The sequence below is a fragment of the Nymphaea colorata genome, chromosome 8 (assembly GCF_008831285.2).
Source record: "Nymphaea colorata isolate Beijing-Zhang1983 chromosome 8, ASM883128v2, whole genome shotgun sequence".
Classification (NCBI taxonomy): Eukaryota; Viridiplantae; Streptophyta; class Magnoliopsida; order Nymphaeales; family Nymphaeaceae; genus Nymphaea; species Nymphaea colorata.
The window spans coordinates 24,169,029-24,187,074 of record NC_045145.1 but is presented as its reverse complement, the minus strand read 5'-3'; the positions used below and the strand labels follow the sequence as shown (position 1 = coordinate 24,187,074).

Genomic DNA, 18,046 nt, shown 5'->3' with positions numbered 1-18,046 from the left:
TAAAAGTATATCTGAATCTGAATCTGATCGGAATTGTCTAAAAGTATATATGAATCTGAATCTAATCGGATGTCATTTCTTAAACCCGAATCCAATCTGATTTCTTTAGGGGCATTAATTTTTTTTTTTCAATATCCGATTTTTTTAGATTGACTTGGTTGAACACCTGATTCAAGTCATGTACTGACATCTCTAAGGTATTCTCAAAACAAGATTGATGACCATTGTTCAATTAAGAAGTCTATGAGGCCCTTTTCTGTCATTATGGAAATTTTCATAGTACTTCTCTTCCTACATATGGGGAGATGAGCAGATCACTCGAGAAAGAGATGTAATGTACTATGGAAGTTGCCAAAATGACAGAAAGGAACCTAATAATTCTGGGGAGTTCTTTTTTTGTTCCTTGTTTTAATCGGCGGGGTTTGGCGTCAACTTGTACAGACAAAGGTACTATTGTTGCCACCTTACCAAACAAGGGCCTCATCAGTGGGTTCAAACCCTCCAAGCCTAGACTGAGTCCAACTTGGACACAACCCACATTCCAAAACTCCAGATCTCCAATCTGGATCTCAGTATCATATTCCAGATCTGCAACTTGTATTTCTTCTTATCCAAATCTTCATTTTAGAATTACGAATTCAGAACTCTGATCCAGAATCCTAGAACTTTCACTGGATCCATATCACACCTTCGAATCCAAGATTTCAACTTAGATCCAACGTCCAGATACATTTGACTAGATACCTTGAGTTTGGCACCATTTTCATGCGCATCTCATTCGACTAACTTTTCTAGGTCACATATTTGCATTAATTTCTCTCCAGTTTCATCAGCATAACTCGATCTTTTCTTCTGAACTCCTTCTGATACATATCTAGATCAAATCCCAAACATTAAAAATTGTTTTCATGGAAAGTTATGCGTGAAATATTCTTCTATGTTTACGTGTTTAAGGAAGGTCTAAGGGGGGCTAGGTTTTGACGCTTAAAAGTTTAGTCATGCATCTATTTTGGAGGAGAAATTCTTTTCTCTGAGCAGATATAAAAAGGGATAATTCCCTCCCGGAACCTAAACTCCGAGGGCTGCTAAATAGCATAATAGAAATTTGTTGAAATTTTCAAGTGAGTGCTTAACAAATAACAAATTGGGCCGTGAAAAAATAAAATTTTATTTTGACTCTAAGATTCTACTTTGAGTGCTGACTCAAGATGTACTAGCGATAAGCCAGGTAGTTTGATTCAAGATCTAGCGAGTCAGGTTCGTACCCAGCGTTTGGCTGTAGGTTAACAGGAGTAGAAAATTCAGGTTTATTTTCTCCTTTATTTCTTCTTTATTTTCTAATTTCTTAGTTTAACTTCCTTAGCTTTCCTGATTTTCTATTTATTTCTTTCTTGCTTAGTTTATAATAGCCCGCTTTTTTATTTCTTTTCTTTTCTTTTCTTTTTTTTTTGCATCTTAGGCTAGTTTCTATCCAGTTTTCTTGGGATAGAATTTAATTTCTACCTCTTAGATAGGACGGAAGTCAAGTATGCCTCCCTCTTCCCTTTTTTTCGTTCCATTTAGTTTATGTTTCTATTTATTTACATTCCCACATGCATATGTAGGATTTGCTTCCACTTAATGATCTACAGGTGCACCATTATATTTTTTTTGCTTTTACTATATATATATAGTATATATATAATTATATATCATGCTCTTGTGGTATGGAGGTTTTGTTAATTAACTCATTTTTTTTATCAGATGTGGGTTCAGCAGGTTTGTAGAAATATCTGATCTATCAATGCAACGAGTGTGAATGAAAAGTTGAGAAATCAGGGGCAGAGATTCGTGGGGTGTATCCTTCATGGAGCCCATTCTAAAAGCTTAATTCAATTGTTGAACCTGAGTGGATCTCGGTCCAGTTATAGAGGACAACATCATGAAACCCGAATCACTGCCTCACGGGATGTTTTGACCATTTCAAAACAAGAAGTTACAAAGAGTGGATTTCTTGTGCATATTTAACGTAGGGCTTGGCGTTGGGTTAGGCTGCGCCGACCTGAAGCTCGATAAAGCTGGGCTTGGACTTTGCCAGCAGTCCAAGCCTGGTCCATCTGGGCCCAATTATCATAAACTTCATACCCAACCAATTCCGAGTTTGGCGCCCACTTACTTGAAACCTTCAATCCTTAACAAACCCTTAACTACCAATACCCGACATGGGCCAGTTGGTCCCAACGAGAAGGGGCGGAGGGAGGGGAGGGGCCACCTAGGCCATGGCCCCACCCCAACTAATTTTAAAAAAAAAATCATTGAAAAAATTAAAAAAATTTGATTGCGAAATGTATTTTTTAGATTCGAGTTAAGTTTAACCTACCAAAATTTAAGGTTGAACTGTTTGGCTCGCTCTTGAAAAAATCATAGCTCCACCTCTGCCAACAAGTTTCTTTTATCAAACCAATTGGAAAGTCAAACAACCAGTTCAAGTCTGGCCTTTGATGGGCCGATACTTGACAACCCATCAGCTACGTGGGCTCATGCCACCCTTCATTTAAGGCAGGAGAATGAGCGAAATAATTGAGCACCGGATTGCGTTGCTCAGATAAGATAAAAAGTAGTTCGTTTCTGGAAATATCAAGAAAAGAACGTGCCAGTTATTTGAATGTGAACTCTAGCCCCATGGCTGAAACTTGTGTTACATAGAGAGGATATTGAAAAGTATAAGCAGAGTAAAAATGAAAATCTAATTGTTTCGTCCAAATTCTAAAAGTTTACTAAATGCCACGGTTTTCCATAAAAGAAAAATTAATCCAAACTTTTGAGAACCATAGAAAGGGGAAAACGGAAAACTAACTGTGGTTATGCAGATAAAACTAGCCCTCAAGGTTTAGAAAGTAAGGTTTTCGAATCATAAAACATTTCATCTAGCATGTTCATGCAGGAAATATATAAATAAGTTTGTGAGCAATTTTGATGCAACCGTGCCAGGAGCAGTGGCGGCCGGACCGGAGCCAGGAATGTTGCGTTGAAGGGTAGGAACCCCCCGACACACACCACCACATAAAAACAAGTAAATTTTTTAATTCAATATATATGTAAATAAATAGTTTTTGTATTTGCCTACGCCTGGTTGTTGTTGGGAGTAGAGAGGCTTCCATCCTGTTATTAATCAAAGAATGAAAGAACTATGTGAAAAATAGCTATTTGTCACAGTAATGGCAGCGCAGATGATACATACATGGAAATAGTAAGATGCATGGGGTGAGTTTATGATCTTCAACATTGTAGGCACTACATATTGAGATTGATGATGTGGCATTTTTCTATATCTAGATGGAACTGTAAAGAGGTTTCTTTCTTTTTTAATATTACATCTTCACGCTGAGTATAATTTTGGGTGAGCATGAGGAGTATTTCATCCTATCATTCAAAAGAGAGTCAAAGCTTCCACCTAACTCTTCATTCCCCTAAGGAATAGGGTTTGTTTTCTGTGTCTTGAGATGTCGCTACGTCACACTTCAACTTGCGTGGCAGGCCTCCTTTTTAAAGCACAAAGAGTTTATTCCACAAAGATTCTAAACTGGAATTGGCTGCCTACCAAACCTCACCTCGACCATTGCGCCAACTTCTTTGGAGACATTCAACTAAGCTTTGTTATTTACTCCATCTGAGTTGATTTTAAATTATATCCTTGGTTTCACAAGAATTTGTCATATATGGGTATGTTGCCATTGTGAATCACCTTATACTTTCGGGCTACCCATGTGACATAACTGAGAATAATCTACCACATAAATTTTAGTCCCACGGACCGTATCAGTTTCATGCTTCTGAAATGTTGGATGGCTTTAACTATTGCAACAACCATTAAGATATTCATAAAGTAGCTATTTTTGAAAAAAAAATCACATATTCATAAAATAGTCATTTTTGAAAAAGGGTCAATTGTTTGGAAAAGATGCCCGAAAGCCTCCTTATTCCCCTTACTTCTAGGGTTCTAAGCTGTTTCGACATTTGAGATAGCAACGATGCAACATTCAACATTCAACTTAAGTACTGCACCTACCACTTAAAGCGCATAAGCCCGAATAAAACTAGAGACCTGTCATCTTTTTAAAAGTGCTTAGCCCAACCACTTATATTGTGCCCGATGAAACAAAATATTTATAAGAAAAACACTGTATTTGGATAGTAATTATGATATACTAACAAGAACTAGTATTTCATTAATCCATACTTAGACAAACGAGAGATAAACCAAGTACAACATTTAGAAGATGCGCCGAAAGAGCACACCTGGCCATATGGTTAGGCCCCAGGCCGAGGACTCACATGACACTCATATGGCCCAATTATTTTGACATAGGGGTTTCATAACTTTACATATGCACCATCATTTTACAGCTGAACACAACAACAACATATATATCATCGTGTGATCCCCCGAATATATTCACTTGCAGGTGCACGGATCACAGCTGCAGCCGCTGCCGCACTTGCAGCCTTCAGTTTCATAGTGCCTGCACTCACAATTACAACACCGACCAGTTCATAATGGAGAAGAGAGGGAGAGACAGACAGACAGAGAGAGAGAAAGACTTACCCTTCAGAGCATTTGCAGCCAGAGCCGCATGTGCAGTTTGCTCCGCAACGACACATAGCTGTTTCTTCTTCCCTCGTTCTCTCTCTATAGAACTCTCTTGTTTCTCTTCTTTGATCCCAACACGCTTGACTCTCCTTGCAGATTGATCTCCAAGTTTTCTCCTTTTATAGATAAACGAGGGGGTGATGAAGAAGACTTTAATTTGTTGACTTTAACATGCATGACGCAAGCATTAAAATGTCTTACTTTCCATCTGTCCCTATCTTATTTTCAACTATATATATATATATATATATATATATATATATATATATATATATATATATATAGAGAGAGAGAGAGAGAGAGAGAGAGAGAGAGAGCTGGTTATAATATTTTGAACACAATCTAATAGTGTGCCCCAAGTTTTGATATGTTGGTACCTTAAGTTAAAAGAAAACAAAAGCTGTATTTTAATTTTCGGGTGGATTCAGCCATAGGCTTTTCTGTCAAAATCATGGGCATGTTCTATTTGGAATTGAACAAAAATCAAGATTCTTTATGCAGTGTGGGCCGCAAATGTCTTGGCATTTCCTTATCAGTTCTCACAAAACTTGTTGTCCTTCACTAAGAAAAGCAAGTAGCTTGCATAATTCATTGACAGGAAGACTTTTGAGGTGATATGCATTCCACTTCTTCTTCAAACATCGATACGTAAGGACTAAGGTACTCCCAAAGGTTATCTCATTCAAAAGAGGGGGCAGATCAAGGGTAGATGCATGAAGGTGTGGTCAATGGCCCACACAGGCTTATAAAAATTATTATTTTCATATTAAAACTTTATGACAGCTTTCTCATTCGCATACAAGTGCGTCATAAAAATTTAAAATTATATAATTAGTTCCTCTTTGCCAAAATTTTCTGGCTCCACCTTTCACACAAACCATCAGCAATGCGATCGTGGAGAAATATGTCAAAGCCTCAAATCTAATAAAGACATTATTTCAAGCGAATTTTTGCACGGAAGCTGGGAGTGCTGGCTAACGTGTACATGAGCTGTGCACGCACCATAGGGTTAATTTTTTGAAGAGTTTCAAACTCAAACTCCTCAACGTACCGAACACGTTATCTTTTATATTCGAGCACGTAGTAAAGTAGCCAGCACCGCTTAAAATGACAATGCTTTACCTCCAACATAGAAAGTCTCCCCTTACGCCAGCTTACACCAGCTTTTTCTTTTTGGCGTAAGGCATACAATTGTCTCCCAGCATCGGATCGAGCGCATAATCGGATGTTCGCTATGCTTTCTCTTTTTGGTGTACGCCGTTGCCTCTCTGTTCTAGCAGATCCGACCAGTATGGGAAGCTAAGTGGGTTATATATGTTAGGCCATATCAAAATTTTCGTGTCTTAATATATTAATAACAAATATATGTCTTTGGTTAAGAAAAAAAAAAAAACTTTTTCCCAAGAACAAAAAAAAGTACTGCAAGGTTTTGAGATTGGATAAAGTGTATCAATTTGTATATGTGTATCGTTATAACCAATGTACTCAAACATTATTTCGTTCTCCTGCCGTTATCTCATACTGCTTGTGATTATTTCATACCCGCTATTTCGTTCACCTGTCATTATGTCATACCACCCCTTATTATTATGTAAGATGTTATGAGTATAAGATAACGACAAAAATATAAGATAACAATAGAAATAAGAATATAAGATAACAACATAGGTATGAGATAACTATAGAGGTACGACATAATGACATGGGTATAAAATAACGGCGTTATTGATGTGCATGTGCAATGTTAAGGTGTTGAAGACAATATGCATCTGGGTAGCAGTGCGTAGAGGATGTGGCATAGATCGACTGCTTCTCATTTGCCATCATCGGAAAACTTTTTGGATAAAGTGTCTGTCACCTCCACCCTTTTAAAAGGTTGATTCGCTTACATTGGATTTCTTGCCCATATTTAAGGCTGATGAATGAGCCAAGTAATTAAGCACCGGACTGCCTTGGCCCACACATTAACCAAATGAAAAAAAATACAGTATAAAAATTGAAAAAAAAAATTTGCCTCCATGTGTTTATTGAATGTGAGTTCAGTTTGGCCCTACCCAAATCCAACCCACAAAACCATTTTATTAAAGGTAAAAGTAGTTCATTTCTAGAAGTTCAGAAAGAACGCGCCAGTTATTTGATTGTGAACTCTAGCGCCATGGTTGAGACGTGGATTAAAGAGAGAGAGGGAGAGAGAGAGAGATACAAAAATTAGAAACAGATAAAAAAAATGAAGACATCCAAAATTTTCGTCCAAGAGAAAAATGAAAAAAAAAACTCTGGTTATGCATACAGAACAAGCACCCAATGTTTAGAACGATAGTTTTCCAATCATAAAACATTTCATGTAGAATGATCGTTTTCCAATCGTAAAACATTTCACTTAGCTTGTACACATGCAGTAAATATATATGTAAGAACATCTCTATATGTAAGCAATAGTTTTGATGTAACCCTGCCAGCAGCAGTGGCAGAGCCACGAATTTTAAGCCTTCTTAAGAGGCACTGCTATATATAAATAAAAACAAATATTTTCGTATTTGCCAACACCTGGCCAGGAATAGAGGCCCACTAAAGAACTATGTGAATAATAGTTATTTGACATAGCAATGGAAGCACAGAGGGTGCGTAAAAAAAAACTTGCTAGCGAGTTTTTGATCTTCAGCACCCATGTATCTTATATCTGCAAATTTAAGTTATAGGCATATTGAGATTTATGTGGCATTTAGCGCTCGATTCAATCAAGTTTAGGTTCGATCGAGTTTATTATCTAGATGGAACTGTAAAGACGTTTCTTTCTTTTTCAATATTACATCTCCATGCTGGTTGGACCTTATATTCATGCCATCTGGGACTTTATTTTAAATTATCTTTGAGTCCACAAGAGTTTCTCGTATATGTGTGTGTGGCGATTTGTGAATCACCTTACACTTGCGGGCTACGTATGTGACATAGGAACCATCTACCACATTAATTTTGATAATTTGTCGCACGTACCATCTCCGCTTCATCTTATCAAATGTTGTATGGCCTTAACTACATCAATAATCATTAACATCGATTTTTTGAGTGAGCAAGTGGTTAACAACCTATTACTCGAAAATGAGAGCCGAAGGCCCCCATTCCCCCTATCTATAGAGTCTTAGGTTGCTTCGGCATCTGCAACGGCAGTGGTACACCCTTCTACTTAAGGATTGTGCTTCGACACTTAAGACGCAAAAGTATAGCGCCTATAAGAATTGAACTGAGACATGTCTTTTTAAATAAAAAGACATTGTATTTTGAATAAGAATTATGATATGCTTCCAAGATAAAAATATATGACAAAATTAAGTACATTATGCCTGCTAGAGGATAGGCCTCCATCCTTTTTATTGAAATATAGAAAAAAAATTACAGTACCGATCATCCAAAAACACAAGGTGTAAAAAATTGGATAAGAAATAAAACCCTAACAGGCTTGGACTAGCCTGAAGAGGGAGCTAGAAGCTTGTCAGTGACTCCTAAACTAGTATGTCAGTAGCACACCAGGCCTTATGGTTGGGCGCCAGGCCCTGGACTTACATGACACTCATATGGCCCAATTATTTTGTCACAGATGTCACATAGCTTCACATATGGAACATCATTTAGCAGCTGAAAACAACGACCACATACATATTATCATGTGATCCCCTGGATATTCACTTGCAGGTGCATGAAGCACAGCTGCAGCTGCTGCCACACTTGCAGCCTTCAGTCTCGTAGCGCCTGCACTCACAATCACAACACCAACCAATTCATATATTGGAGAAGAGAGAAAGAAGAGAGAGAGAGACTGATTTACCCTTCAACAGAGCATTTGCAGCCTGAGCTACATGTGCAGTTTGCTCCGCAGCGACACATAGAGTTTTCGTCTTTCCCCGTTCTCTCTCTAGAATGCTCTGGTTTCTTTTCTTTGAAGTTTGATTCCGACACGTTCTACTCTCCTTCTAGTCCTAGGCCTCCAGGCTTTCTCTTTTTGTACAGAGCAAGGGGAAGGGGAGATTGAGTTGTGTGCTGCCTTTGTGCACGCAAGAAAAAAGAGAGATGGGGTATTTTAAAAAATCTTTTGTAGATTTTAGTATTCTAATATTTTATAATTTTTTTTGTCTTTTTAAAAGTTTATCTTTTTTAATATTTGAATCGTTACACACCCTTGTGCATATATAAAGGTGTGCACGTAACCAGCTTTGACGCGTAACCAGCTTTGACGAGTGGGCAATGAAATTTATTGACTTTTAACATGCATGTTGCACGCATTAAATTGTCTTCTTTTTCATGTCGCTATCTTATTTTCAACTTTCTCTCTCTTTCTCTCTCTTCATATATATATATATAATTAAAATCAGTCTGTTATTTCTGTAGCAGCATGGTTGCATGGTTAGTTACTTGACCATGGTTTTTTTGCCACAGTATGCATTTTTTACAACAATTTCATAGTCATCCGGCTACATAAATAGCCGGTGTAGACGATTGAATTCAATATATATATATATATATATATATATATATATATATATATATATATATAGAGAGAGAGAGAGAGAGAGAGAGAGCAAACTGGTTATAACACTTTGGGAGCCAAAACGATCTAATCAATATGTAGAAAACTGTCTTTTAATTTTCGGGTGGATTCAGGCACAGACTTTTTTGTTAAAATCATGGGCAAGTTCTAATTGGGAATTTAAACAATATTGTGATTCACGAACTTTTTTGGTATTTCCTTCTCAGTTATCACGAAACTTGTTGATTAAGTAGATTACATAATTCATTCATAGGACGACTTTGAGGTGATAAGCATTCCACTCCTTCATTTTCAAGTCTAAAAACAATACCCGAGAGGTTGGCGACAGATTAACCATTGCGTCATCGTTTGCGTCGAGTTCTTGAGAATTGGAAGCAGCTACATATGTCTATATCTAGCGCTTTTTTTTCTTTCGAGAGTAATCAGCTTAGTTTGCCATCATCAGGGATGGTTTAGATTCTCGCTCACGATTCGGTGAATCAATTCGGACAAGATCGGTTTTGTTTTCTTTGCAAAATTGTTCTGAGTATACAAAAAGGGTTATAACTCAGGGTGGGCATATGACACTAGCAATCGGTTTTCTTGGTGCATTGTCCAAAACTTCCTTACAAACTCTTTATATGTCATCGATGGTATCTTTAAAAACTGTTCATATGTTGGTGATGGCACCCTTAAAAATTATTGGTACGTTTTTTAGATATTAAAATATGAAACTCTAAGAGTTTCAAATTTGTGTGGACATTGAATTCTTGAGTCCAGCCCGATAACTAAGTGGGTCGGGTTTGGGCCACCGGCAAAGGCATCAAAGGCATCAGGTCAGCTTGAGTCCGGCTTTATTGAGCCTTGGGCTAGCCCATCCTGCCGGATGCCCAACTTTAGTTATTAGTTATAATAGGGGAACCATTTCAAACATTGCGGCTAATTGAGGTGTCCGTGGACCATCTAAGTCTGTCGACGAAGGTTTGATCAAGTAGCTTTTGCGAGGAGAAAAACCAGAGGCTAATATATGTAGCAACGTCGATGGTTAATGTTCCGAAACAACTTGAGAGTAGGCAGGCCTCTCCAAATCGACGGTTAACGTTAAGAAAAAAAAGGTGCAAATCAAATTGCTTATTAACTGTAGCAAGCCGGCAAAATTTTTTTGAAGGGCACTCATTCATGATTTTCAAATTTGAAAGTTGCACTTATATATATATATATATATATATATATATATATATATATATATATATATATAACAAGGCAAATATTTGGAGTATTAATGCAAAAATGAAAAAAAAAATGTCGACTGGAACCCGCACCAACTCATATGTGACTTTGCTACTGCTTGGTAGATGATAAAGCACGATATCATGAATAGTTCGAGACATGCTTCTTAAGAATAATGAAATTTAAGGCATTCATACATCAAGTTTCCTTCCATCTTTCACTTAAAAGGAATGCGAAGGTTCAAGAATTCTTGCCCTTTCTGTGTGCTCTTTGAAGTTTCCATGATTTTTCATGTATTTTCAAGGGATCCTACAATCGAAAGAAAAATAAAATAAAATAAAAAAAGAAATTTGCAACAAAGAATCGCCACAACTGATACATAGAAAAATGAGAAAAAAGTACACGAAAGTTCTGACTGTTTTTCATGAAGATGTCAACTTATTCATACTTCATGATTCATTACATGAAAGGCCTTTTAACCTCACGGAGATTATAGCAGCCCGAGCTCCAGCAAATCAAATTACCACCAGGCCTGCTACCAGCTATAGTGGGAGAAACATGAAGTCCACCATAACGCAACTGGCAAAGGAAGGCAAATGAACTACAGAAAATCAGTGCAGCAAGAAGAAACTTACATTCATGTTTAGATGTTAATGGATCTAATGAGGAGAAGGGAATATGTACATTAAAAGCACAAAATTCTTTTGCTCATGCATATTCAAGATAATCATGTTTGCACTAGCGGAGCCAAAAAAAATTTTCTAGTGTGAGTACTCACTCAATACCTTTAATTTCTTAGAAGCACTTATATGTATAACAATCAAATATATTAAAACATTAACATATATATTAAACTAAGTTTGTGAGGCGGGTGTGGGCAACTGCCCACACCAGCCACCATGTGGCTATGCAGCTGCTTGTTTGTCAATCTTCAGGTTTCAGTCATCTGGCTTTTGGGCAGAGCATTATATGGGTTAAACCTCTCAAGCACAACAATTCAGAAGCCAATGCAAAAAATTCTACATGAAGAAGAAAACTGATATCATTTGTAGGAGCAACTGCAAAAACTGATTTCAGTAATGAGGCCCTCCTCAACAAGTAACATGTCTTAGCATGGTCAAAAGCAAAAATAAATGTCGGACATGAAATAGAACATTCAGGGTCTTAAAATACATAATTTCCAAAAAAAATTAAAAAAGAATATACATCCTTTAATTACCTCCAAAAATTGAATACTTTTTTTTCGTAGAAATTAAACTTATGTTAATAAAGATGGCAATATATAATACGGTAAAGTATACTGACCTACAGGCCAGTAAGCAATGTACTATTGTTAAACCCTAAATTATGTTATGCATTGGCTAAGTTACCAAATTTGCGGTAATTTAAAAACTAACTCATGGAATATGATTAAGGATTCAAGTGGTTGAATCAGTAATTCTGATAAATAGATCTAAATTCCTGAACTGGAATTGAGATCAATTCAAATAATGAGTTCAAGGTTAATTTGATATGCAATACAATAAAATTAATTTGGTGGCATATATAGACTACTCTGAATGATGTTTTTCTTTCATGGCATTACCTATGACTTTGCATGTTGTTTGTTCGGAGATCCTTGGCAGTTCTTAAGGCACATCGAAATTTGACTTTCTGATTTTTTACTTTCACTTATGTAGTTTTCATTGTATTTCTGATGTTTTCTCATCTCTCTCTCTCTCTCTCTCTCGCTCGCTCGTCAATATTTTTAAATTTTTTTCGTTTCATACTTTTTGCAAATTAGTCCTACCATTTTTCTTTACGCTTCTGAAATATTATGTGACATTAACAACTGCAAGAACCACTAATAACTTCTAGCAGGGAAATATTCCAAAAAAAAATGAGAAAACCTTCTCCCTATAGTTATGTAGTGTTACATTAGTTTTTGAATTCACCGAACCCTCCAAAAAAAAGGAGGAAGAGATTTTTTTCACTTATGGACATACTTTTGCAGAGCATCCCATAATAAAGCAGTTTGCTCGAACCACAATATTTTTAGGGTTGTCAAAGGATCCAATGTGTGTGTGTGTGTGTGTGAAATAAATTGAACTGTCATGTATTTTTGAAGTCATTCAGTCATCTAACCAAAGTCACTAGATTCAACATGATGAATGATTAAGAAAAAAACAATGAGAAAAAAGTGATAAAGTCACCGTTCACTCTATCGTCTTGTATGAAAGGCATGTTATTATTATAAAAGCCCATGTGAAATGAATAATGCTTAAATCAGTGGACATATGTTTTCAGTTCCTTACCTACTCTCACCAAACCTGCCCTTATTTCATGTTCACGTAGATTTATACATGTCAGTATTTATGTACAGGCGATGTGTTTGCTGACTATTATATGTGTACATGTCGTGCCTGTATATATGCATACCTTTTATTTCTTATGAATTAAAAATAGTTTAAATTATTTTAAATTGAATTAAGAGAGAAAATATGCCTATATGAGCAACAGTATCTGGGGACACTTTTATATTTTTCATGCAAGCATGCCGTTTATAAAAAAATGTCATGCTGTTACCTATAGATAATATAAACAATGCATGATCATATGCTGAGTGAGGTCCACATTTCGGAAAGGACTCAGGGAAGAACTGTACCAGATTCTCGGCATTTAAAAAATCGTACTCTTTTAGTTCATTTTGAAAAACATTCTTACAGGTGTCGGTGTAATCCATGTCAATAACCTAGGAAGGCTTCAGAATTCTATTATTGTGGAGATAAGACGTATATTTTACAGACAATAACTTATAAACATTAGAAAATGAACTAATGAAACTAAGTGACATAAGATATGATGGCGAGATCCGATCTCATAGTCATAGATTAATGTGCATTGTGTCCCCTCAAATACAATAAGGACATCCAGATGTTCATTAATTATTTTTATAGGAGAGAAGCAGTTATCTCACAACTATACCAGTTGAATTGGCTGATCCTCTTTTAAGAACATAGACGCAAGCAAGGAACATCTCTCTATATATAATTTTTAGTAGGTGGAAGTTGGTGGAAAAACTGATAGTGATAATTAAGGGGAAAAAAAATCCAGAAAAGTATTGGTTATCGCTGAAATGACGATCACGTCTATAGCTTCACCTCCTTCAGTATTGCTCTATATAAAGAATGGAGCCTAACGACGTAGAACTACAAGGAGATCAATTGAGATTAAGCAAAGAGAGATCAGAAAGAATTAGAAGAAGGGCAACAGACAGATCGAAGCAAAAAAAAAAATGTCTGGCTGCGGTGGCGACTGTGGATGTGGCTCTAACTGCAAGTGCGGTGGAGGGTATACAGCATCTTTCTCTCTCTCTCTCTTATATGTCTCTTATGCGTGTTTTTCTTTATTGATTGTCTTGATGCTTAACTTTTTTTAATGAAAAACTGAAGCTGTTTTTAATGAAAAACTGAAGCTGTTAAGGGGCAGATTGGAATTCATCAGATCAAGAGTCCCAACCTTGTATAGGTGTGAGCCGGGATGTTACAATTCTTGCTTCTGGGCTTTGCTAATAAAAGACCTCACTTGATGTACAGGTGCAAGATGTTTCCTGATCTCACCGTTTCTGAAGCAAAGGGTGCTGAGATCTTGATTTCTGGAGTTGCTCCGCTAGTTGGGTACACCTCCTCTTCTGCTTCGTATGGTCTTCCTGTTCTTTGTTCCTCCCTTAATTTCCCTTGATCAATGAACTTTGTGAATTTGGACGAGTTCAGGCGTTTCAGTGGAGTATTGGAGATGGTTGAGGAAGGATACGATGTGAGTGAAGGGTGCAAGTGCGGCAAGTGTGGGTGTGACCCATGCACCTGCAAGTGATACCTCTCCTGTGTTCCGGGTGACCTGAGGATCACGACAAAGTTTATGTGTAGTTTGTTGATAATAAATTGGCCATGGGCGTTTCCTCATCATCTAGGGCACCATGCCCTGGCCTAGCTTCTGTGCTTGCTCGTGTCCCATGTGAAAGTTATTGTGTCTCTGGTTGGAATCCGAATCATGTATACATAAGTGTGGAATGAAATGATCCTTTTCTTATTATTTAAAGTGCTAATTTTATACATATAGATAGATAGATAGGTAGATCAAAAAGAAAAGATGCATAACTCATATATATATATATATATATATATATATATATATATATATATATACATATATATATATATATATATATGTAATGCATCTTTTCTTTTTGTGAGGTTCGTAGAATATGCCAAGGCCGTGTACCTAATCAGTCATGTTTTCAAATTAAGTATAAATTATTATTCCTGTTTTTAAGAAAAAACTATTAACTAAGTTAAATATGAGAACTCACAATAAGTGCATATCACGACCAGGGTCAAATCTCTATGTATATATTATGCAAAAGGGCTCCCAAAGTTTTGGTAAATAAAAAAAAGTGCTCTAATGCCAAGGTTGAGAGTCTTGAGATGTGTGTTAAAGATCTGAGAGAGAGAAAGATCTAAAAAGTTAAACATAGCAAAAAATGAAGATGTCCAATTCTTTCATCCAAATTTTAAAGGTATAACAAATGCCACGCTTTTCCAGAAAAGAAAAGTTAAACCAAACTTTCGAAAACCATATATAGTAACATAGGAAGGGGAAAACGAAAAGAACTCTGGTTGTGCATATAAAACTAGCCGTCAAAGTGTAGAAAGATTGAGGTTAAATTTGGGCTGAGTTGAAGTTTGAGGTTAAATTTGAGCTGAGGGGTAAGAAATCCTGGCACCTTAAGATGCACCGCTATATATAAACGAGCCAAATTTTGAATTAGATGTAAAAGTAAATAGTCTTTTGTATTTGCCAACACCTGGCCGGGAATAGAACCATGTGAATAAAAGTTATTTGTCATAGTAAAGAGGTTTCTTACTTTTTCAATATTACATCTCATTGCCGATTCAACCTAGCTAGTTATATACTGATTAAGATGAGAAGGTAGAATGCTTACAAAAATCAAACTTTTTTTTACAGGCCTCAACCCCACTAACTATGTTATATCCCTTAAAACAAAACACATTGTATTTGGATAAGAATTATGATCTGCTGACAAGATAAAAGATTTGACAAAATTGAGTAGGGAGAACTAGTATTTCATTAATCCCATACAGGAGATAAAAGAAGCACAGAATGACATTTAGAAGATGCGCCCAAAGAGCACACCAGGCCATACGGTTGGGAGCCAGGCCCTGGACTCACATGACACTCATACGGCCTAATTATTTTGTCACAGAAGTCACATAACTTCACATATACATGCAACATTATTTTACAGCTGAACACAACAACCACATGGATATATTATCATGTGATCCCCTGAATATATTCACTTGCAGGTGCATGAACCACAGCTGCAGCTGCTGCCACACTTGCAGCCTTCTGTCTCATAGCGCCTGCACTCACAATAACAACACCCATCAATATTAATTCATATTGGAGAAGAGGGAGAAGAGAGAAGAAAGGGAGAGATTGATTACCCTTCAGAGCATTTGCAGCCTGAGCCGCATGTGCAGTTTGCTCCGCAGCGACACATAGCGCTTTCCTCTTTCTCCTTCTTTAGAATACTCTGGTTTCTTTTCTTTGATCCCAACTCTCTCGACTCTCCTTGCAGCCCAACGCCTCCAGGCGTTCTCCTTTTATAGAGAGCAACGAGGGGTGATGGAGAAGACTTTAATTTGTTGACTTTTAACATGCATGATGCACGCATTAAATTGTCTTCCTTCCACAATATCGCCACCTTATTTTCAACCATTTCTCTTTATATATATATATATATATATATATATATATATATTTTTTTTTTTTTTTTTTTTTTTGAAACCAGTTAGCCGAATGACTATTTTGTTTATTTTGCGTTCTTAAAACAGTCTGTCGAAAAGTGCACTTGCGACCATGAGTTACTTGGTCATAAGTTTTTTACAACAGAATGAGCCTTTTACGATAATTTTGGATGATACTAAACAAAAAATAATCATTCTGCTACAGAGGTAAACTGTAGCTAGCTTATATATATATATATATAAATATATATATATAGCCAGCGAAGCAAAGCAGGTTATATTATTTTGGGGCTCCAAAACGATCTAATCAATCTGGCCCATGTTTTGACTTGTAGTTGCCTTAAGTGACAAGAAAACAAAAACTGTCATTTAAAATTTTCGGGGGATTGAGGCTCGGTTTTTACGTTGTGATATCTGCCTGTCGCTGAGGGCCCCTTTGGGCGGATGAAAGTGGGCGGGAAGGAAAAATTTGTACGGGTGGGTGAAATTGAGAAGCCATCAAACGAGGTGGAATTCCACCCGTTTAATCGAAGAGGGAGCGGGTGGAATTTCAGCCGCTTGAAATATACCCATCATGCTATTCTGCTGCCGCACTGGCAGCGCAACGCTCGACCTCCCTCCGCAGCGCTTAAAGTCCCTCCTCAACGCTCGACCTCCCTCCGCAACTCCTCCTCCCTCGTGCCTTCCCACTGCCAGGTCTCACCGTCGACCGTCGCAAGACCCTGAAGGGAGGTTTTTCTGCCGGTATATATATCTCTCTCTCTCTCTCTCTCTCTCTCTCTCTCTCTCTCGTAGACTAACACCCCAATTTTTTTCCTTCCTCGGGCCTTCTCACTGCCAGGGTTTCACCGTCGACCGTCGCAACACCCTCAAGCAGCGGGCGTCGGACATTTTTCTACCGGTATATCTCTTTGTCGCTCTCTCTCTCTCTCTCTCTCCCCGTAGCTAGCTGCCCACATTTCCCCCCTTTCTTCCGCACGTTTCCCCTGATTATTTGCGAAACAAGACCTTGTTTCTTTCACATGAATTTTATCTTGCTAAAGCAGATGATCGCCTACAGTATCGCCGTTCTTTTCTCTTAGCCCCTAGAGGCATAGAAATGGTTGCCTTAACCTTATCTGTTATCAGTATCGCTGTTCTTTTCTCTGAGTTTCATTATGTTATCCCTTATTACGGCATTTGGGCCCTTAGATAGAAAGGGGGCTTAGATTTCAGCAACGCAAGTTGCCTGTACAGGGACCTATCTGACAATGAGTAATCGATCTCTGTTCCTGGAGTTCCTGACTTGCCTTCTCAAGTTCTTTTGTGAAAGACCAACAGTAAGAGTACCACAGTGCCTTATAACTTATAATGGGTTGTCTTTCTGGGACTGTCAAGAGACGCAGAAAGGGAAGATGATCAAATATTTCTTTCACATCAATATTAGGTTGGAAGTCTTTTCTCCCATCGTTGGCTGCAGTTGGTCTGTCGCCAACAGAGATCTGTTTGAGGGAAAATTTGTGAGTTAATGGTTTCTGTCTTTAACATGTATGAAGCAAGAATGTAGATCTTGACAGCAGACTATTAAAAGATCTTAAACGTCCTTTATCACACTGAACCTTCAAGCTTCCTGGGACAAATGCAAATTGCATCTCAGACATCACCTTAAGGACTTTATCTCGGCCATGCATCTGTAAACTGCTTCGTAGGGAGCCATCCTTATTGAATGACTACAATAAGGAACGACGTACAAATCTATTGCTTTTAATTTGGATGGAGAACTAACTTGTTGGCTAGCACTAGACTTTATCAACAAAGGGCTGATTAGTAGGGATAAAACTTTGGATTTCTGAGATCAATGTGGTTAAGATTAGT

The 18,046-nt window shown here is 37.3% G+C and overlaps 1 protein-coding gene and 1 long non-coding RNA gene across 2 annotated transcripts; one reads left to right on the top strand and one right to left on the bottom strand.

The window, feature by feature from the left end:
• Window positions 1–4,185: 4,185 nt before the first annotated feature.
• LOC116259322 (uncharacterized) lies at window positions 4,186–4,755 on the bottom strand. Its single transcript, XR_004173899.2, has 2 exons — window positions 4,586–4,755; window positions 4,186–4,502 (listed from the first exon to the last, which is right to left on the bottom strand). It is a non-coding gene; the product is annotated as an uncharacterized LOC116259322 (long non-coding RNA).
• Window positions 4,756–13,560: 8,805 nt separating this feature from the next.
• On the top strand, window positions 13,561–14,453 carry LOC116259402 (metallothionein-like protein type 2). Its single transcript, XM_031637199.2, has 3 exons — window positions 13,561–13,712; window positions 13,958–14,038; window positions 14,135–14,453. The coding sequence occupies exons 1-3, from the start codon at window positions 13,657–13,659 to the stop codon at window positions 14,232–14,234; spliced, it is 237 nt and encodes a 78-aa protein (XP_031493059.1). The 5' UTR covers window positions 13,561–13,656; the 3' UTR covers window positions 14,235–14,453.
• Window positions 14,454–18,046: the final 3,593 nt, after the last annotated feature.